Source organism: Crocodylus siamensis, chromosome 8, assembly GCF_052110815.1.
Source record: "Crocodylus siamensis isolate JL-2025a chromosome 8, ASM5211081v1, whole genome shotgun sequence".
NCBI lineage: Eukaryota > Metazoa > Chordata > Crocodylia > Crocodylidae > Crocodylus > Crocodylus siamensis.
The window spans coordinates 51034320-51056197 of record NC_143402.1 but is presented as its reverse complement, the minus strand read 5'-3'; the positions used below and the strand labels follow the sequence as shown (position 1 = coordinate 51056197).

At 46.8% G+C, this 21878-nt stretch overlaps 1 protein-coding gene across 1 annotated transcript in view; it reads left to right on the top strand.

Moving 5' to 3' along the window:
* Window positions 1-21878, top strand: part of GLP2R (glucagon like peptide 2 receptor) — a 155070-nt gene that overhangs the window by 28065 nt on the left and 105127 nt on the right. Inside the window, exons 2-3 of the mRNA XM_090060273.1 lie at window positions 8681-8774; window positions 20566-20670. Coding sequence (XP_089916399.1) covers window positions 8681-8774; window positions 20566-20670 — 199 coding nt within the window. The remainder of the gene's footprint in view (window positions 1-8680; window positions 8775-20565; window positions 20671-21878) is intronic.

Sequence of the window (21878 nt, the reverse complement as noted above, 5' to 3'; positions counted from 1 at the left end):
CAAGGCAGTCTTGGACAGTATCGATTATAAGGTACTGTTATGCATATGCCATACTACATACATGGATGTGAGACTGTCCTTCAGCATATTTATTAATTTCTGAGAAATTAAGAATTATTTCTTTGAGGTCTGCCACACCTTCTAAACAAATGTTTTACATGTGTATAGGAAGAGTTTGAGAGTTAGGGAAGTAAGGAGATGAGTTGGCAAAGTTTATATCAACCCTTGGTTGAAGATGCTGGTTCATGACTTTTAACTGAATGTGACAACTTGGGAGCTGTTAAAGTTCCTGCTTGTTTGTGAATGATTATATAGAGACAACAAGCATGACTGCTTCATAGATTTCAAGGACATTTGGGCTGGATGGGATCCCAGAGGATCATCGAGTCCAGCCCCCTGCCCCAGGGGCAGAAAGTCAGCAGGGATCATAGGATCCCAGCAAGAGAAGCATCCAAATGTGTTTTGAAGGCGTTCGAAGTGGGTGCTTGAACTGCCTCCAGTGGCAGTCTACTCCAAAACTTGGAGGCCCAGACAGTGAAGAAGTTCTTTCTTATGTCCAGCCTGAACCGGTCACAGTGGAGTTTGTGACCGTTCAATCTTGTCATTCCTTGGAGGGGCTCTAGTGAACAGTTGTTCCCCCAGATCCTGATGAGCTCCCTTGATGACCTTATAGGTGGCCATCAGATCACCCCTGAGCCTACGCTTTTCCAGGCTGAATAGCCCCATTGCTCTCAGCCTGTCATCATAAGGTCTGTTTTCCTGCCCTCTGATCATGTGCGTGGCTCTCCTCTGCACCCTCTCAAGCTTCTCCACATCCTTTCTGAATTGCAGATCCCAAAACTGAACACAGTACTCCAGCTGCCGCCTCACCAAGGCTGAGTACAATGGGAGAATGATGTCCCAGGATCTGCCTGAGAAGCATTTATGGATGCAAGCCAGGGTTTTGCTCACTTTACTATCCAAAACATCACACTGAAGGCTCATGTTCATCTTGTGGTCAACCATGACCCCCAAATCCCTTTCATCTGTAGTGCTAGCCAGCGTAGCACTGCTGAGCCTATAAGCATGGTGCAGGTTTTTCCTCCCAAGGTGGAGAACCTTGCATTTTTCAGTGTTGAACACCATGAAGTTCTCATCTGCCCATTCCATGAGTCTGGATCACCCTCCTTTCCTCAGGTGTGGATGCTTAGTCATCATGAGGCTTTAGCCTTTCCTCTCACATGCAGATCATGTGTCATAGTGATTCATAACATTCTCATGTCTTGGTTGGACTACTACAATACATTCTACATAGGGCTACATAGGATAACTAGGGGTGGACAAACAGGGAACCAGCCTTGGCTGTCAATTTAGAGGCAGCATCAGAAAGGGGAGGGGGGGGGGGGACGGGGCTGCTGAAGCCAGTGTGAAGTGAGCCCATGCTGCAGTTGCACCTTCCAGAGTTCAGTTAGCTGGCACTGTGGCAGATAAGATTCACCTGCCAGCCTTCCTTCCCCACTGCACTCTTCCCAGACACCTCTGTTGGATTATAGCCATCATTGCTGCAGCCAGTACATAATGAAGCACCTTATAATTTAAACAGGGTGTTTCACTTTGAGAATGTGAAGCCAATATTCCAGGATCCATTTGCATCTAGGTGAAACAACTGAGTTCATCCATGAAGAGTATCTGGGATTATCCTATTTGAAACATGTCCTGCTCCTCATGTTGTATTGCTGCAGTTGAGATCAATGGGATGACTGAACTGGGGTTTTCCTGATTTTTGTAATAATACACAAAAATTTGTGTTGTGGCATAGTCATGATTGCTCCACAATCCAGAAACATAAACATTAAAAGTAGGTGGAGGAGTACTGCTCTACTGTCCACAGGCAGCCTATGCCCAAGTGTGACTGTGAGAGGAGCTCCTAGCAGCAGGACTCCTGTGATGACTGCTAGCTGGGATAGGCAGCACTAAGCCCTGGAACAGCCTAGCTTTGCAACAGATAGGTCTGGGAGCAGAGGGATGGGGGCCCAGCACTTGAGAGGAGTAGCCAAGCCTTGGAAGAGATAGGCCTGGCATCAGAGGGGAGAGAGAGAGAGAGCGCTTGATCCCAGGAAGGTCTAGGTACTTGGGGAGAACATATGATGCTTGGGAGGGAACAGGAGGGTCTGGTGCCCCAGGGGGACTACAGCACAAATGTCTGGGGCCTGGGGGCCTGCCAGAGGGCATAGTGTAGGGCCAAAGGGCCCGAGCCCAGAGAGAGGGCAGTGCATCAGCAGGGCTAGAGTATCCAGAGGTCTAGAGCCCAGGAGGGACAAGAGCTGGGGCTTGGAATCCATAGCCCATGAGGGCATATGTTAGCAGATCACTTGCAAGGCCTGGGGGTGGGTACTGGGGAGGATGGAGCCCACAAAATTAGCTCTTAAGGCAAGGATCATGAGCACTTGTGGTTCTAAGAGTAAGATCAGACTTAGAAAGCTCTGGGGTAGCCTGATTTTCATCAGAAATTATAAATATCAGGGCATGGTGAGTGACCACCCCTGGGATAAGCACTTGCTATAGTGACTTGCATGACCTCAGGAGATGACTGAGAGGGCAGCTACACCATTGGCTTCCCCAAGGCATTGTCAGCATCTTCAGAAAAAGCATCCCCGAGAAAGAGATGCTCCAGGGGGACATCCGCATACTGCTGGACAAGGCAGACAGCAGGCTGTCTCACAAACATGCAAGGAGTTACTGCTACAAAATGCATAAGGACACCTGCACCATGGACCACCCTGTAGCAAAAGGACACCTGAATACTTCCCTGCCACATCTGGGGAGACCTCACCATTCTCTCTACAGCACCATTGTAAGAAAGCTGACTCTAAATGTCCTGGTGCAAGTCAACAGCTGCACTGCCCCAGTGCTCAAAAGATGGTGAGTTATACCAGCTGCTGGTAGCAGCAGCTTGTGACCCTGCATGCAGCAGCCAAAGTAGAGCCCAGGAAGAGAGAAGGGCTGCTGGGCAGAGAGGAGAAGTAACTGCTATCGCTTGCCATTGCTTGCCTCAAGGAGTGGAAAAACACATTCTCCTTTGATGAAGTGAAACAGGGCTGCCATCCTCCTGGGACCAGCAGAAGTCCTTCAAGACTTGCTGCTAGAACACTATCCTGTCTTGCCATTAACAAATTTCTGTGCTGAAAAATGGACCCATGCCAGACTGCATTCTTGACCTGCACAAAGAAGAAGCCCTGACAGCCATCTCCATGCCCTTTGTTTTGTCCCTTGCCTACTCCCAGCAGCCATCTTCCTGGCCTGCTTCAGGATATTTCTCTGGCTTTGCAGCCATGTGCCCAAAGCAGACTGATTGTGGAGGACACGCTGGACTAGAAGGTCCCAGAGGCTGCATGGAGTTCTGTTGCACACATGCCTCATACATGGGAAGCTGCATGCAGCCACACATGCTGCTTCAGCTCAGTCACTCCCAAGGTTGGTTCTGGGAGGGAAGGGGAGATGCAGGATGAGTATACCCTAGAAAGGCAGGGCAGGAGAAGAGAGAGGGAAACTGGCTAGTAGGACTGCACACATGCTTCACCAGTCATTCTTTTCACAGTGATAAGGCTCAACAGGCAGTTTACAAACATAGCTCAGGCAGAGACAAAGATTTGCAGTAGTTCACACACTGCAGTCTCTTATCTCCACTGCTTTATGAAAACATCCAGGTGCAATGTCAGAAGAAGAATCCATCTAGCCTCATATAAGAAAACTGCCAACTCTAGATGTGCTGCTAGTCATGCAGGAGATTATTTCTGATGTGTAAAATGGCACTTCTGTAGCTACTGCTTCACATGATTCTAGTTCACCTTACTTGTGTTAGCCTTATCTGTGTTACAGAGGCCCTCTGATAGTTACACATTAGCTAAGCATACAGAGGCACACCTCTCAAGCACATCTCCCAGTTCCAGACTCTCTTTAAAGGACTATGGCTTCAAATCTCCGCTGTTAGCAAGGTAGTCTGAGCACTGTTGATGAAATGGAAGAACAGGCCCAGAGCACAGGAAGGAGAGGGAGCAATACCTTAGATGATCACCTGTCTGGGGTCTTGTGAACCCAGCATTCATTCCTGCCTGTGGCAGGGGGTCAGGCTAGATGATCTGATCAGGTCCCTCCTGGCCCTAGCTACTATAAAACTATGAAACACTCTGCCTGTTGTGATGCCCTGACTTTGTCTCAACAGAGATGTAAGCCATAAATAATTTTATGGCCCAGCACACAAGGGAACTCCCAGGAGGTATGCTGCTGCACACTTACTGAATGAACACAACTGCTTGTAGGGAGAACTACAGCAGCAGCTCAGGTGGCAGGGGTCAGAGACAGAGTCTTGGGGCAAAAGAAGAGTCTTGGGGCAGTGAGTCAAGAAGCTTCTCTAGCAGGGCATGCATAAGACACAGGGGACCTTTGACAAGAAAGCCTTTATCAGGCATATGTCATCCCATCTGAACTTGGCAGTCTCTGTGGTTATCCCCATGGATATCAGAGATGTCCCTGGGACTGACCTACAGAGATGAACCTTCAACAGCAAAACTGATAAGGCAGGTGCCTTACATAAATCTCCTGCATAGCATAGAGGCAGAGAACAGGCCTTGACATAGTCACAGCTGGGGGAAAGTTACAGGATCTCCCCTACTCTTACAGGAAGATATTACCTTTATTCACAGAAGACAGCCACAGGTTCTCTAGACATAGTCCCAGAGATGCACCCCACAATCTTTCACGTTACACAACTCCCTTCCTATTCCTTCTCCCTCCATCCTTCCTTCAACTTCCAACAACTTGTAGGTAGTTGTTTGGACAGGTGGGAGGCAGTCTTTCCTTCTACCCTGAGATCAGCCCTTATGGAGGCATCAGATTTTTTCCATTTTGTGTAGTTGGTATGAAAGAAGTATGTCCAGATGCTACTGGGGTGCTGTACAAAGAGCTACTTGAACATTTTTTGGATCATCTTGATCCTTGCTGTCCTCCTGCACGGTTCCTCTACATGTTGCCTGCATACCCTTCTCTACCTTACTTTCCTTCAGCTCAGGCTCCCTGAGTGACACAGGTTAGTTCCCCCTGTCCTGGTCCTGCTCACCTTGACTCATGTCTGTGTAGGCACCAATTTCAAATCTGCATCTGCTTCTGCACCCCTGTGTCCACATTCAGCTCCTGAGGCAGAGGAATTCCCCATCACATGGTAATATTGTGCAATGTACTAATAATATCATACTTTACTGTTTCAAACATGTACTGTAATGTGTCCCCAGATGCATGCTGGCACTGCAGTATAACTTTGCACAGGATGATGGACCCCTCCACAACCAGTCTGGTGTATTGCAGTGCAGAGGTGTACCACATTTTGCCAATCCCCTTAGGATTTACTGGTAGAGGGAAGAGCTATAACTGTAGAGGTAGCCTCAGTCACCTGTGCAAAGACCAAAAAAAAAAGGAAACAATGAGAACAGGGACCAGGCTGTGGAACTGGAGTCCCCAGGGGCCCAGATCCTTCTGTAGACCAGTCTAACAAAGCCAAGTGGCCACAGGAGCCAGGCTGCAGGAGCTGGGTGGGAGTGACAAGGGCCAGAGAAATGAAGCTCCTTATGTAATAGTCACTCAAGTATAAACTTGCAACAGTGGATTTGACAAAGGGATGGAAGGGAATTTATGGGCCTTCTACATCTGAAAAGAAAGGATTATAAAGGATGGAAGACAGGAATCAACACTAAGGAGGAGCATTCCACACAGGTCTGCACCTGTAGGGAGTGAACCAGGAAAGCCAAGGCTGCAACTGAACTCCAACTGGCTACACATATCAAGGACAATAAAAAGTCTTTTTTCAGATCTGTGGGGAGTCAGAAGAAAAGCAAGGGCAACATTGGGCAACTGCTAAACCAAATGGAACAACTGTCAACCGACACCCAGGAAAAAGCCAATCTGCTTAATAGGTACTTTGCGTTAGTTTTTCACCAGCCCAAAGGGACTGCCCTGCCTAACATGATGTGGGATGGCCAGAGTGAGGGTGAATTTATACCCAGCATTGGTGTAGACCTTGTAAAGGAACACCTTGAGAGGCTGGACACCTTTAAGTCACCTGGTCCTGATAGCTTGCACCTCAGAGAACTTAAGGAGCTGTCAGACATCATAGCCCAGCCACTGGCAATGATATTCAAGAATTTGTGGCACTCAGGTGAAGTACCTGAAGATTGGAAGAAGACCAATGTGGTGCCTATCTTCAAGAAAGGGAGGAAAGTAGAGCCGGGGAACTACAGGCCAATCAGCTCGACCTCAATCCCTGGAAAGATTTTGGAAAAAATTATTAAAGAGACCATTCTGGATAAGCTGGCTGATGGCAGCATCCTGAGGGACAGCCAGCATGGGTTTGTTGTGGATAGGTCTTGCCTGACCAATCTCATTTCCTTCTATGACCAGGTGACATATCACCTGGACAAGGGGCAAGAGATTGACGTCATATATCTAGACTTTAAAAAAGCCTTCGATCTGGAGTCCCATGATCATCTCATGGAAAAACTGGCCAACTGTTGCCTCGTCTAAATCAGAATCTGATGGCTGGGGAATTGGCTTCAAGGTTGGACCCAGAGAGTGGTAGTTGACAAAAGTGAATCATCTTGGCACTCTGTGATCAGTGGTGTCCCCCTAAGGCTCCATCCTTGGACCTGTACGCTTTAATAACTTTATTAACGATGTGGACACTGGTGTCAGAGGTGGACTGGCCAAGTTAGCCAATGACACCAAACTTTGGGGTAGAGTGTCTACACTTGAGGATAGGCCGGTGATCCAGGTTTACCTTGATAGACTTAGAAACTGGGCAGATAAAAACCTGATGGCATTCAATGTGGTAAAATGCAAGGTACTCCACCTCAGGGAAAAAAAATCCCACATCACACTTATAGGTTTGGCAGTGCTACGCTCGCTAGCACCATGGCTGAAAGGGACTTGGGGGTCATGATGGACCACAAGATGAACATGAGCCACCAATGTGATGTTGCAGCTGGTAAAGTGAACAAAACTCTGGTTTGCATCCATAGTTGCTTCTCAAGCAAATCTCAGGATGTCATCCTTCCATTGTACTCAGTCTTGGTGAGGCCACAGCTGGAGTACTGCATCCAATTCTGGGCTCCCCAATTCAAGAAGGATGTGGAAAGGCTTGAGAGAGTCCAGAGGAGAGCCATGTTCATGATCAGAGGACAAGAGAACAGGCTTTATGAAGAGAGGCTGAGAGCCATGGGATTCTTCAGGCTGGAAAAGCGCAGGATTAGGGAGACTTAGTGGCAGCCTATATGTGGTGTGCATCAGGATCTGGGGGAACATCTGTTCACTAGAGCACACCATTGGATGACAAGGTCCAATGGTCACAAACTCTTCCAAGACCATTTTAGACGGGACATAAGGAAAAACATGGGCAACTACTACCATCTTAGTCAGGGGGGCACATGTCCCCGCAGGGACCAGTCAGTGATTTGGGGGGAAGGTCCCCTTACAGCCGATTCCACTGATCGGGTGTGGGGTACCTCTGCAGCCAATTGCGAGGTGACCGATTACTGTGGCCGCTTTCAGAAGTGGCTGCAGCCTGTTCTGGGAGAGCTAAGGCGCTCCCCCTCCCCAGCCACAGCTTGTGGGAGAGAGCATCGACACTCCCGCCTGCCCCGCCACCCATTGCCTAAGCGGCAAGTGCAGCTGGTCAGGAGGTGCACCAGCTGGTCACCCTTGTACACCCCCTACTTGTCGCCACTGAGGAAAAACTTCTTTGCTGTCTGAGCTCCCAGGCCTGGAATAGACTCCCTTCAGAGGTGGTGCAAGCACCTGCTCTGGACCCTTTTAAGAAATGTTTGGATGCTTATTTTGGTATCCTTTGACCCCAGCTGACTTCCTGTCCCTGGGGCAGGGGGCTGGACTCGGTGAACTTCCGAGGTCCCTTCCAACCCTAATGTATATGAAATCTATGAGGCTCCCAAAAGTACGTTGCATAGGCATTCTGTAGCTGCTGAGCTTGTTCTTACTAACCTTCCCAAGATGGAAGCATTCTGGAAAGTTCCCTTTTCTAGTACAAGGGGGTTACACGTACACTCCATTTAAAGCTTGGTTTAAAATACACTGATGACAGAGTTGCTTTACTGCCTGCAGGAGTATGGCTGAGGTTTGGAACAGGACATCTATCTCCTTGTGTAATTATCTGAGCCCAACACACCTGGAAGGGGCCCCGGGCTCTGGAGATGAATACATGAAACCGGAATGAAACTGCTAGTTTTTCAAGTACCTTGCTTGAGACAAGCACATTATTGTTAAAGTCAGATTGATCTTATTGCCAACTATGTGAAAAAATGGTAAGACTCACAATGCATAGTATATGATTCCTACAAAGCGGATCTGCTGAGACAATATATTCAGAGTGCCCGATTCCAGATAATTAAAACCTTCTTGGTTTGTTTTCACATGGAGCATGGGGAGGAATACAAATGGATAAATATTGTGGCTTGGAAAGAGAAAATAATGGTGCAACAATATTTTCTTGGTCAGTTAAAAACTGACAACTCTCAAAATTTCATCAGTAGTGTTAAATACTTCAATTGAGGTTAAATTATTTAATTTATTAAAGCAACAGAAAACTAAACTTAGAAGAATACAAATTTCAGACTCAGTTTTTTCATTTTTTTATGTGCAGGTCATAGCCTCTGTGCTGGAGAAAACAACAACTAACTGGCTTAAGTACAAAACACAATGCTTGAAAATGTTACAAGAAACTACAGTAGAAACTGGTAAGAAATCTACCACTATGGGACAACATGTCAGAGTAACCATAGTAATTATGTAAATAGAAATTGGTTAAGCCATTTTGCATGGCTTATATTTTAACTCTTAGATTTTTCGACTCCAAGGGTATTGACAGGCATAACACTTGAACTGTTCAAAGACTGTAACTGAGTGCATCTATACGAAACGCTTTACTGTGCAGCAGAATAATAAAGTGTCACCATCTACACGTGCGCTGCTATTAGGGTGCGTGAAGCTAATTAACTCTGCAGCCCAGTAGTCTTGTAAAGTACAAGTACCACCCTGCTGCTGAATTTTTCTGTGTGCAGCAGTGTACATGTAGATGCTGCCCTATCTGGCTTGGGGACAGGGTGCTTCAGCACTGTGCTGAGGCACACTGCACTCTGGCCAGGTGCACAGTGGCACATAGAAACCGGGGAGAAGCCAGCCTAGGGCTGCTCCCTCGTCTCTGTGCAATGTGGAGCTCCTGGCCTGAGGCAGCCTGTGCCTCAGCTAGCTGTGGGTGGAGAAGCACGTGGAGATGCGGGAGTAGCCAGCTCAGGGCTGGCTACTTCCCTGTCTCAAAGGATACTGCACACCAATGCAGGGGCTCCACAGCCCTCAGAGATGGGGGAGCAGCCCAGGGTTAGCTGCTCCTCTGTTTCCATGTGCCGCTCCCTGACTTGCTGTGGCTCCGGGTTCCTCAGTGCAGGGGCCGCCTGCCAGCTAGTCTCGCAGTGAGGCACCTTGTGGCCCCACCAGCCCCAGCTGTAACACATGGGCCCAGGTGGAGCAGCCCTGGGCTTGCAGGCTGACCCCCTGGGTCCTCTGCCAGCCTGAACTGCTTCTACAGGACTCCACGTGGTGCACACAAATAAACTGCGGAGCACTTTGCTTTGGAATATTTTGCTCCTGGGTGCATATTCAAACAGTGTGCCTGGGAGCATAAAACTGTGGAGCATTAAGCTCCTCAGCTTATTGGTCTGCATTAATTGCATGTTTAGATGCACATACCAATTGGAAACCACTTCCAAATTGTCTTGGGTCTGAGGTGTCCACATATACAATACTAGGTTTTCTAAGTAGAACCACCATTTTTTAGGCATTGTAGCACCATCATACCGCCACCAGGAATCAGTAGTGATCACTCTGCCCAACTGCAGTTTTCTGCTGCTTCTTCTCACTAACATGGAGTTTAGTGAAGACCTGTTCCTGCATTTTACCAAAATTTGTGTGGTGGTGCTCTGACTGGGAATGCTTAGGTGTGTGTGTAGGGTGGGGGTTCTGCCTTGACCCCTGCTTCTAGGTTCCTAGAAGCTGTTTTCTTTGGAGTTGCCAGAGGTTTTGCAGCATTTAAAAACACTTTCCACCAAGGCACTCATCAATTTACTTCAGTTCCTGGAAACTGACCAGGGTTTGGTGCATCCCAGGATGATTTGGGAGTGGATGAGTGGCTGTGTGGAGGGTGAGGGGAGTGGCACTGCCTCAACCCCTACTTCTATGTATGCCTGGGAGTTGGGGGCTCCAGGTGGAATCTCTCCACAGCTTTTAAAGAGTTGTCCAGTTTGCTTCCATTGGTGGCAGTAAACTCCAAATAAGTCTGTGATGCACCTCAAGGCTGGCTGGGGGACTGACACCAATGTAAGGAAATGAACTAGATCTGTAAAAAGCAGAAGACAGCTGCCTCCAGCCAGGGACAGTGCGATTGCAATCAAGCACAGTTATTAGAGGTTGGGGCAGTAGAGTTATGGCTTCATACCAGAGCAGCAAGTTGCTATGTGAGGGTGGGGAGGCAAGGAGCAGAACAGTGTGGGATGCTTGGAGGATGAACTGAGATGTTAGTCCACAGAAGGCTTGGGGGCCACACACAAAACTGAACCATGTCACAGAGAACCAGTTCAAAATAGTACTTCATTATCTAGGTACACTTTTGAAATGATTCAGGAGGTTTGTATATCTGGATGCTTGAGGGTTAAACTGGTTTATAGACATGCAGACAGAAGTGACAATTTTTGCCTGATCTGACCACAGAAAGCAGTTTATACTTGTGATCAAACAGAAGTGCACAGTTGCAGACAGCTTCAAAAATGACCAATCAAGTGAAAATCTGACCCCTTATTGCATGAGCTATCAGATAAAGAAGCTTCAAAATGTAGCCTTTTCTGTAACTTGTGTCTGGGGAGCTCCCAGCCTGCCACTGTTTTCAGAATAGGAGGAAGGAAAGGGAGCAGAGGGAGTTCAGTCTGGATTTTTTTCAACCCCCTTAGCATGTGGGATGGGTGTATTGGAGCCTTCTTTAGGTAGAGGGGCATGGGTCTCCAATTCACCCACCCCACCCTCCAGCACCAGCCAGGGAGCCCCAAGAACAAGCTCCCTCCACAGCCTTTCCCCTCCCATGTTCTGAAAACAGGAGCACTGGCAGAGAGCCCTGCTTTTGGTTTGGGAACCACGCTGCAAGCTGCCCACCTGCAGCTAGATTCCCCTCCCCCCTGGGACTGACAGTGAACTTCAGTTTGGACTCTGGAGCAACCTTGTAACTCAGACTGTTTTGCAAAAATCATTCCCAGTTAAGAGTTGGGAGCTGCATTTCTGTCTGTACCTACTAATACAGTGGTGTTGAACTCACCCAGCCCAGCAGACTAGATGAGAAGCATGGGCCTAGTCTGCGAAGTGGATCTAGCGCACAGGGTAAGTCCATAGACTAACCACATGTGCCAAACTGGGCCACACACCAATCCCACAAACTGAACCCCTGTACTGGATCTGGATGCAAACTGACCCCACACACTGAATTGGACTGCAGACCAACCCTGCAGAGTGGCTCCACACATCATATGTGGCTGTGAACTGACTCTGTGTGTCAGCCTGATCTGGTGCATGGGGCCATGCCATCTGGTCCATTGGCTCTCCGTGAGTCCAGAAATTTGACTGTTGGTGAGCAGTAACTGCATTTTAATGCTACACTGCTTCCCTGCCACCACATTTCTGGATCTCCGAGGAGCCCCCTGCCTAGGCTGGATGACAGGTCCGTGGGCTGGATCTGGCCTGTAGAACATAAGTTAAGCACCACTGCATTATTACAGCTGGACAGTTGCACTTCTGGGAAGAAATTTAGAAATCAATCTACACATGAAGTTGGCCATGTTCAAAGCATGGGGGAAAGAGTAATTCAGGAGTTTAGTCATATTTCATGAAAAAATAACTTAGTGTTTTTTTTCCCTGAAAAGTGAATAAATAATTCGGTGTACCCCACTCTGTTATTCAACCAGTATTTTTATATCAAGCATTGATAGGACTCAAAAGTTTTTAGGAAGAATAATTATAGGGATAGCTTGCAGTGACTCATACATTTAGGTTGCCTAATGCTTTCCATTTAAAAAAAATGCAACCATTATTTGAGAAGCTCTCACATCTCTGCTGCTTGCAGCAGATAGCTGAAAATGTGACAAGGGATTAGCCTTGGAAGCATGGAAATTAGTTTTATTGGTCACGTATAAAAACACTTCTCCTGCTGCCAGATGAGTTATAAGCAATATGACTTAGACTGTACAGTTCCATTTTGCAAGCAGACCAGAGACACTGACTATTTTAGCACACAGGGAATGCCACATACCGGGATAGCCATGCTAGAGCCGTGATTCTCAACCAGGCATCCTTTGAAGGATGCCACAGGGTGTGAAGAGATAAGCAGATAAATTAAGCAGATAAGCACAGACTGAGGTTTGTCCTGGCCTGGCTGATTTCACCCCCCTTTTCCCTCTCCCCCTGACTGTCTGCCCCCTTTGCAAGGAGGTAAACCCTGTAATATATAAATTAGTCTTGAAATGGGGTGCTGCTCAAATCACACAAGTTATGTAGCTGTGCCTCAAGTCCAATGAGGAGTGCCACAAGTCCAGAGAGGATGAAAACCACTGTTCTAGAGCCTTGCACGTACTCCCTGTCCTAACATATCATTGGAGCATTCCAGATGCAGCTCAGCCTCCAGCCATGCTGCCACTGCCTTCAGAGCAGTAGAACATAGTGCTTTCACAGTCTATGGGGCATTTATAAGACTACGTGCAATTTCTTTTGATCAATCTAGGCATCTGTTATAAGGGAGGCATGGGCTAAATGCCATTAACATTCCACTAAATGTTATTTGGGACACCTATGGGAGGCTGAAGAAGTTATTTTTTTTTTCACGGTCCAATTATGACTGTTCACTGTGGGATTTATAAGAACAACATTTATATCTAATGTAGTATGTCCCTGCATTTCCAACTTTGGCATTTTCTAGTAGCAGCCTATGATTATACCACTTGTTTCTATAAGTGGACAGTGAGTAAGAAGGAGGTTTCAAGGTAAACCCTAAAGAGACACTAAATATTTCAGCAGGATTTAAAACTGTCAGCCTGTTTCTTGTAGTCTTCTTTGGTCTTTTAGAGGTGAGTATTTATTCCTGGGAGTAATGGATTTGCTGTACCCACTCCAGAGTTGCTGGTTTGACAGAATCTGTAGATAAGGATGTATGAAATGGGGGGGGTGGAAATGGTAGTTAATGCAGAAGTGACTTTGGCCTGTATAGGTGTGCTCAGTATTGTGTTGTAAGCAAACTCTGTGTAGGTTAGCAAGGAGGACCAGTTGCCTTATTGGAAGTAAAGGTAGTAGCAAAGGTACTTTTCTGGGTTTTGGTTTGTATGTTATTTGTAAAGACTCTCCTTGATTGCCCAACTTTCATTCACCTTGGATATATGATTTGCAATTTGCAGGGCACCTACAACTTGCAAAGAAAGTCTTCCATTAAATATGTTGTAAAAAGCACAATTCATAATAATAACAACTGTTTTAATTCTTTTTCGAAGTATAGCATTCATGAATGCCACGTGCCTCCCGAGGCTGGGGGGCGCACAGTGACCGCCTGCAGGCCATGGCAGTGGTGGGGGTGTGATGGCAGTGAGTGGATTGCTCCCACAGGTAGCTGCAGTGGTGTTGGCGGTGAAGCTGGGTGATGAGCACCAGCCAGAGATTGGCGACCACTCACAGATGCCGCTGGTAGCCTCGGCAGTGGCCAATGGTGATCACCCACAGATGCCACCAGTGGTGTCAGTGGTGGGTGGGAGTGTGTGGTGAGCAATGACCATCCACAGGTGCTGCTGGCAGCATCAGTAGTGGCCGATTTCTGGAGGTGCACCACCAATCTCAGGGAGTGGACGTGCACCTGCAATCTCAGGGGGTGCACCCCATGCATTGACAATGATAGCATTAAAAATAATATAGAAAGTAAAAATTAGACGGCGGTAACACAGAAGAATTGTTAGAGTCTATATAAATACACTTGGGTATACTATATGTTGTTTTACAGCCAATGAGGTATTATCTTCCTTGAAACTTGGCTTTCCTTGGGTGACAGAAAACAGACACGGCCTGGAATTTTTTAATTAGGCTGAACAGCTCATTTAAAAATTAAGTGATGAAGAACATAAATACGTGGGTTATGTTCTCCAAGCCTCGTCACTGTACTGTATATTGAGGTTGTTGCATAATAACATAGAAATAAATTTGTAGTCTTTTATACTTTGTGCGGAGGTGTGTGTGGGTGTTTATGGTGGGCTAGATGGTGGGGGTGTGTGTATGGTGGGGTGTTGGGGTGTTTGGGGGGTGGGTGTATGTGTGGGGGAGTTTGTGAGGGGGTGTGACTGTGTGTGTGGGAGGCATAGGGTATGTTGAGGGGTTGTGTGGTGTTTGTGGGGTGTGGGTGTGTGGCTGGAACACGTTGTCCTCTTCTGCAGTCAACACAGGCAACACTGGGGCGTGTGGGTATGTATCTGTGTGTCTCTGTGTGTATATGTGTGTGTGGTGTGTGGGGTGTGAGGGAGGGTGGGAAGTGTGTGGGGACCCCCCCACACTCTCCCCTTGGTGCAGCAGCAGGTGGGAGTGCTGGTGCCCGGCTCTGGCCAGTGCTGCATGTCACAGCAAAGAGTGCAGCCCCCACCAGGCCGTTGGTTTTCCCAGTGCTTCCCAGACTCGTAGGGCACAGGAGGGTAGTCCCAGGTGCTGGAGCCAAATGACTTCCCTGCCCCAGCCCACTCCAATACCTGGGGCTTCCCTCCTGTACCCCACATGTGCAGGGAGCACTGGGGAAAAAATGGCCCAGTGGGGGCTGAATTCCTTGCACTGCAGCACTGATCAGAGCTCACTCCTCTCCCCCTCCCACTTCCTGAAGCTGCCACCACTGCCTGCCGAGGCTGCATGCCACGGGGTGGGGGGAGCATGGGGGCCCCCTCTCCCCTCACACCCACACCCTGCCCACCAAAGCTCTGCACTACTGCTGCCCAGGGACGTGGGCTCCGTGCTGCAGCCAGCCCCAGGCACACACTCCTGCCCAGCTGCAGCCCCATGCACACCCCAGCTTCCCTACCTGCTGCTCAAGGGGAGCTGGACCCCAGGGAATTCTGCAACAGCAGCCCCACCCCATGCTAGTGGGACTGGCCTCTAGCCCATGAGGGTGGGAGCGAGGTATAATAGGATATGTTAGGGGCAGGTGTGGGTGCCTCACTCCCACTCTCGAGGAAAAGGCTGGGCAGGGCACAATTCACTGGGGGGCACCATGGGCTGGATGAACGTGCCTGGCAGCCTGAGGACTATATTTTGCCCACCTCTGAGCTATACACTCCTATTTTCCCCTTTCATTATTTGTTGCCCAGGACTAGATTTCATAGATTTCATAGATTTCATAGACATTAGGGCTGGAAGGACCTCGGGAGATCATCGAGTCCAGCCCCCTGCCCAAAGGGCAGGAAGTCAGCTGGGGTCATAGGATCCCAGCAAGATAAGCATCCAATTTACTCCTGAAGGTGTTCAATGTAGGTGCTTGAACCACCTCCGCTGGCAGACTGTTCCAGACCTTGGGGGCTCGGACAGTAAAGAAATTCTTCCTCATGTCCAGCCTGAAGCGGTCTTGCAGGAGTTTGTGACTGTTCAACCTCGTCATCCCTTGGGGTGCTCTGGTGAACAAACTGTAGGTCCATTTTTACCTCTCATGAATGTTGGCTCTGGCTGTCATACACCCATTATATTTTGACAACTGTCCCTAGAAAAATCACTTTATGAAAGTTGATAGTCATGTAAACGTTCCAGTGCAGACTAGTAGGCACCACCTTTCCTACAGTGGGAAAGGTGCAAACTTTGTGGTGCAAGTGTTAGAGAGATCAACTAGGGGATGTGCTCTTCCTGATCTGCTGCTCACAATCAGGGAAAAATTGGTGGGGAATGCAGACGTGAATGGCAACTTGGGCAGCAGTGACCATGAGATAATTCAATTTAAGATCCTGAGGAACGGAAGGAAGGAGAGCAGCAGAGTAAGGACCCTGGACTTCAGAAAAGCAGACTTTGACTCCTGCAGGGAACTGATGGGTAGGATCCCCTGGGAGCCCAGTCTGTGGAGGAAGGAATCCAGGAGAGCTGGCTGTAGCTTAAAGAAACCTTACTGAGGTTGCAAGAACGAACCATCCCAATGCACAGAAAGTCTAGAAAATATGGCAGAATACTAACTTGGCTCAGCAGGGAACTCTTCAGTGAGCTAAAACACAATAAGAAAGCTTACAAGAAGTGGAAACTTGTAAAAATGACTAGGGGGAGTATAAGAATATTGCTTGGACATGCAGAGATGAAATGAGGAAGACCAGAGCCCAACTGGAGTTACAGCTAGTAAGGGGCATGAAAGATAACAAGAAGGGTTTCTACAAATATGTCAGCAGTAAGAGGAAGATTAGGGAAAGTGTGAGTCCTTTACTGTTGGCCGCCAGTGCCAAATGGAGTGTTCCAGGGGTCAGTCCTAGGGCTGGTTTTGTTCAGTATTTTCATCAATGGCTTGGAAGATGGCAACTAGTTTGCAGATGACACCAAGCTGGGGGGAATAGTAGATATGCTGGAGGGTAGGGCTAGCATTCAAAGTGACCTAGACAAAAAGGAGGATTGGGCCAAAAGAAATCTCATTTGGTTCAACAAGGACAAGTGCAAAGTCCTGCACGTAGGGCAGAAGAATCCCATGCATTGCTACAGCCTGGGGACTGATTGACTAAGTAGCAGCTCTGAAGAAAAAGACCTAGGGGTTATGACAGACAATAAGATGAATCTGAGTCAGCAGTGTGCCCTTGTTGACAAGAAGGCTAACATGGCTCTGGGAAAAGTGTAGATGGTACAAGATGGTAAAAAGTCCCCATAGGTAGGAAATAAACATTTTTGTACAGAGGGAGCTGGAGATGGAAGTCTGTCCCTCTGGGTAGGAATTATACCTGGTCAACAATTCTTCCCTCCAGGGAAGGAATTCTACCTTATCAACACATCAAAGAGCTACGCAACATAGGTCACATAGACCATCTCATGGATCCAGAGGGACAGACTGTGGCAGGTGAAGCTTTTTGTCTCTAGTGCCCCCTACCTTGGGGCTGGGGGCAGGTTAGGCCAGGTTAAGCATACTGTGCATATGGCAAGCTTTGGTTAAAGCACCTCCATCACTGTTCTGAAGCACGGAGAAGCTGAATAGATGTGATGCAGAGGCTGCTGGCACCTGTTGATTAGCATGCTCCAGCAGACTTGATTAATTGAGTCTGCTCCAACACAGTACCATGCATTGGAGCAGATGTCTGACATGTGTATAGGCGTCCTGTGATTCTATGATTTTATGATCTTTTGGTGGCTCAAAAATTCTTGCTTGGCTTCTTCTACCCAATTTAAGCCAAAAGCAGATGAAGTCAGAGCCAGGTAAAGTAGGATTCACCCAATGTTTGTTACCAGGGGCAGACAAAATCAGCTCTGGGCTCAAAGGATGTTCACCCAGAAACCCAAAATCTCCATGTTTTCTAGCTGCATAGCAATGCCTCTGTAATAGTTGCTGGCAGATGTCCAGATACAAACAGAGTATGCCTTACAGTTACCAAGGCTCAAATCCTCAAAGATATTTAGGCATTTAGGGCATTTATACAAATGCTTTGGGAAGAGAGTGGGGGGAAGTGCTGTAATTAGTGTGGCTCCAAGAGCTGCTCTAATTAAAGTGCCTGGAATGTCTCATGTATCAGCATCCCCATGCTTCAAAATGGTGGTGGGGGTGCTTTATCTAACACTTGTTGAACAAGCTATAGATAAAGCACCCCGGCCACCATTTTGAAGCATGCAGATGCTGATACATGAGATATGGGAGGCTGCTGGAGAGTGGTAATGGTCATGCTCCAGCAGACTCAAATCTGTTCTGATGCACTGGAATTACAGCACATTAGAGCAGCCTCCATGCTTGTGCATAGGCACCCTTATGAATGGGAATGCCCAGTAATAGAAGGCAGATCTCCGTGGTCATGTGGAACCTAGAAATATATTCTTCATTGTTACCAGGTCTAGAATTAAATAGCTTCATAATTATTAGGACCAGAAGGGACTATCATATAGTCTGATCTCCTACATAGCCCAGGTCATTCTGCATAATTCATATAATTTTTTAACACTGAAACAAAAATTTGGCTTGACAAAAATATGTCTTTCATAAGTGTACCCAATTATGACAGGAAGAAATCAAGAGATAGAGAACCCAGCATTTTTCCTGGCAGTTTGTTTAAAAAAATGTGTATTTCAGGAAGGTACTGAAATGAAAAAAAAAACAAACCCCAAACCATTTTGGATTAAATAAAGCTTTCAATTTACATTAAAGCAACAGATTTTTGGGCCAAGTTCTGTTCCACCTCATAGGTATGCAAGTGGAATTAAGTATCTAAATACAATTCTAATCCACCCTCTTGAAGTTTTGAAAATCCATTCATGTATCTACTTTTATAACACTTACTTACCCTTAAAATTGAGGTCACATGAAAAAAAGGAAGGATGAAGAAAACACTGTCAGCTTTTGCATTAGCAGTTTTTCAGGAACTTGAACACAGTGGAAGATGTCTAAATCAACTTAACATGCCCCAGAAGTGGAATAGAATCTGGCTCTCTATTTCCATTTCAGGCATTTTAACAAAAGAAAAGCAAGCAAATTGAAAGCCCAGACTCAAGCATCGTTCTCAGAAACAGTATAAATGAGGAGCTCTCTTTTTTTTTGCCCAATAGCCTAGTAAACTCACACTCACATAATGCCTGTCAACAAAGTACCCTAATCACCATGCCACAGGGAACTGTGAAGAGCAGGGGAGGAAGGGCTAACTTAGTTTGTCCTGTTAAACCTTTATTGGTCTTGTTAACCCTGTTCCATTCTGTATAAAATACATAAATGTTTGTTGGCCCAAAGTCAGAGAAGAATATCTCTAGAGATAGGTGATTACGGTGCTCTTCCATGTACAAGCGCCAACTTTTTATTTTTGGCAGAAGGTGAGGGAGGAGCTATGATGATGGACATTTGAAAGGTTTTCCGCATTTTAGGTGACAGCCCTCTTCCTGAGGGGGCCAGGGCCCTTGGGCCCCTACATACTTGGCTTCTGTGCTTCCATGTGTTATAAAAAGTAAAACCACTCAACTGATATAAAGTATCTCATCTCTTAGTAGAGTAATTTAAACACCAGATCAGGGCTATCCAACTTCTAAGTCATGTGGGTTGCATTGACATGGACCTCATACTGCTTGGGTTGGAGTCAAGTGAACTTGGGTTACCAATGCATAGGTCTCTCCCATCTCCCTCCACTGCACAGGTGGGCAGATGCTCCCCTTCCCTCACATGGCTCCACTGTGCACATGGGCAGGTAGTCCATGCTCCAGCTCACCAGTTGTGGGCTCCCGGCTGCACCATGTCTCAAACTTCTGTTTGGTAACCCACTCCCTGGGGCAGGTACAAGAAGCAGAAGCCAGATCCTGAAGCCCCTGTTGCTGTTGCAGCCAGAGAAAAGGGGGGAGTGGTAGCCCAGGGGCTGCAGATTAACCCTCTCATGGGCTGCATGTGTATTGTGGGCCACCAGTTGGACAGCCCTGCATCAGACTATGGAGTCATGCTTGCTTGCCTAATGAATATTTAAAGATTGTATACCCAACTGAACATCTCTATAATGAGAGTGTGAAAGAAACCCAAATAAGAATATCCTGTGGCAAGGAGGTTATGATGTTTTCTTCTACAGCAGATCTTTTCCTTAAGCAGAGGTGGCATTTGACTATGAACTATTCTAAGTTACTCTCCTAACCACTGGGCAAATGTGGGGAAGGGATGTCTTCTTGGTTTATAGAAGAATTTTTGAGATTAAACTGTTTGTTGCAAACTATAGCCAAGCTCTATGCATAAACTAACAAATCTGCTAACATGATGTTTTACCTTCCCAAGAAGGTGCTTATACACTATGATTAACTCAAGTTTTGATTTTTTAAATATTATTAACTAAATTATCAGAAATCTTTAACCCTCCTGTAAAACATTTTTTCCAGATCTTTAATTATTTTTGTGGTTTTCTATGTGCCCTCTTAACATTTTCAGCATTTCACCTTCTCTTTTAAAATGTGAACAACAGAACTGGGGGCAGCGTTTTATTTCCATTCTCTTCAGTGCCAACATAGGCAAAATTACCTTCTCAATCACCATTCCACTGTTTATGAAACCAAGAATTGCAGTAGCCCCTTTTGCTAGAGCAGTGCACTGGGAGTTCATGTTGAGTTTCTTGTCCATTAGGTCTTGCAAATGTTTTCCTGAGTCACTACTTTCCAGAAAAATTCTCCACTGTACAGGCAGGGCTTGAATTCTACACATAACAGACACCTGGAATCAGCTATAACAGCCCTTACTGATGCTAAATGCCTGAATAATTTTTACTAAACACTAACCAGTTTTTTGTTTTTTGTTTATCTCTTCAGGAATATATTGTAATGGGACATTTGATCGGTTTGTTTGCTGGCCTAATTCACCTCCAGGAATTATATCTGTTCCTTGTCCTTCATATTTGCCATGGCTGGAAAATGGTAACATGATTTATCTTCTTCAAAAGCTTTATACTGGGAATTCTCCCTTTGGGTTGTCAGCTGTAGTTCTGCTGTTGTTTTATGGGGATTGCTTCAGACTATCTTGTATTTCTTTTTTCCTAGCTAGCTGCAAAAGGCAGCATACTGCACCACATTTCAAGGAATGTAGAGAGATCATCACTGATTTTCTATTGGATTTTTTTCTTCCATCTTTAGCTTGCAATAGCTCAGTAACTAGAAGTGTGAGAAATAGGCCCTATTTGATTCAGATTCAGCCTGAATCGGGGACAGTTTTTTGATTAATTGATTTGGATCACTGTCCCCAGTTCAATTTGGCCAAATCTGAATATTCAATGCTGATTCAGAGAATCAGTGATTTGGACATAGCCACAGCTTTAAATGTTTTTTTCTACATACCTTGAGGTACCAGGTGTGGCTCATGAATGCTGCAATGCTGGGGCAGATGGAGCATCCCAAAAGAGTGCATGGGGGGCCCCCTCACGTGCCTGGTGGTGAACCTGGAAGTGGATCGGAAGTACTTCTGGTCCACTTTCGGATCCGCCCCATGACCCCCCAGCTCAGCGATCGGCCACAGGGGGACCCCAGACCCAGGAGGCACCAGTCACCAAGCCCGGAGGGTGTGGTGGGGGCCCCCCGCTTGCTCTCCCCAGCAGGCTGAGAAGTGGACTGGAAGTGCTTCTGGACCATTTCCAGGTCTACTGCCGAGTAAGGTTGTGCGAAATTTCTCTGCCAGTTTTGTTTTGACTTGTTTCAAGGTCGAAACAGGAAAATCAAAACAAAACAAATATAGTTGAAACAGCCTCAAAAGAAAATGAGGCAAATCAAAACGTTTCACCATTTCAACACTGTTTTGAAGTTTTGCCCATGGTCTATAATGGGGAAGGTTGAAACAGCCTATAGCTGTGTCATTTCTGGCCTGATTTGGATTAAACTTGCAGGAATGGTAGCCTGGTACCCCTAATGAGGGCAGGAAGCTTGGAGTAATGGTTACAGTCTGGACACCCTAGTTGTGAAATAGTTTTTCCTCATGTTGAGCCAGAAACCATCTTCCAGGAGTTTGTGACCATTACTCCTAGTTTTCCCCAAGGGTGCCCTGGTGAACAGCTGTACCCTAGATGTACGCTTCTGATGTAGTTGTAAACTGCTACCAAGTCCCCTCTTAGCCTTCTCTTTTTCAGGCTGAAGAG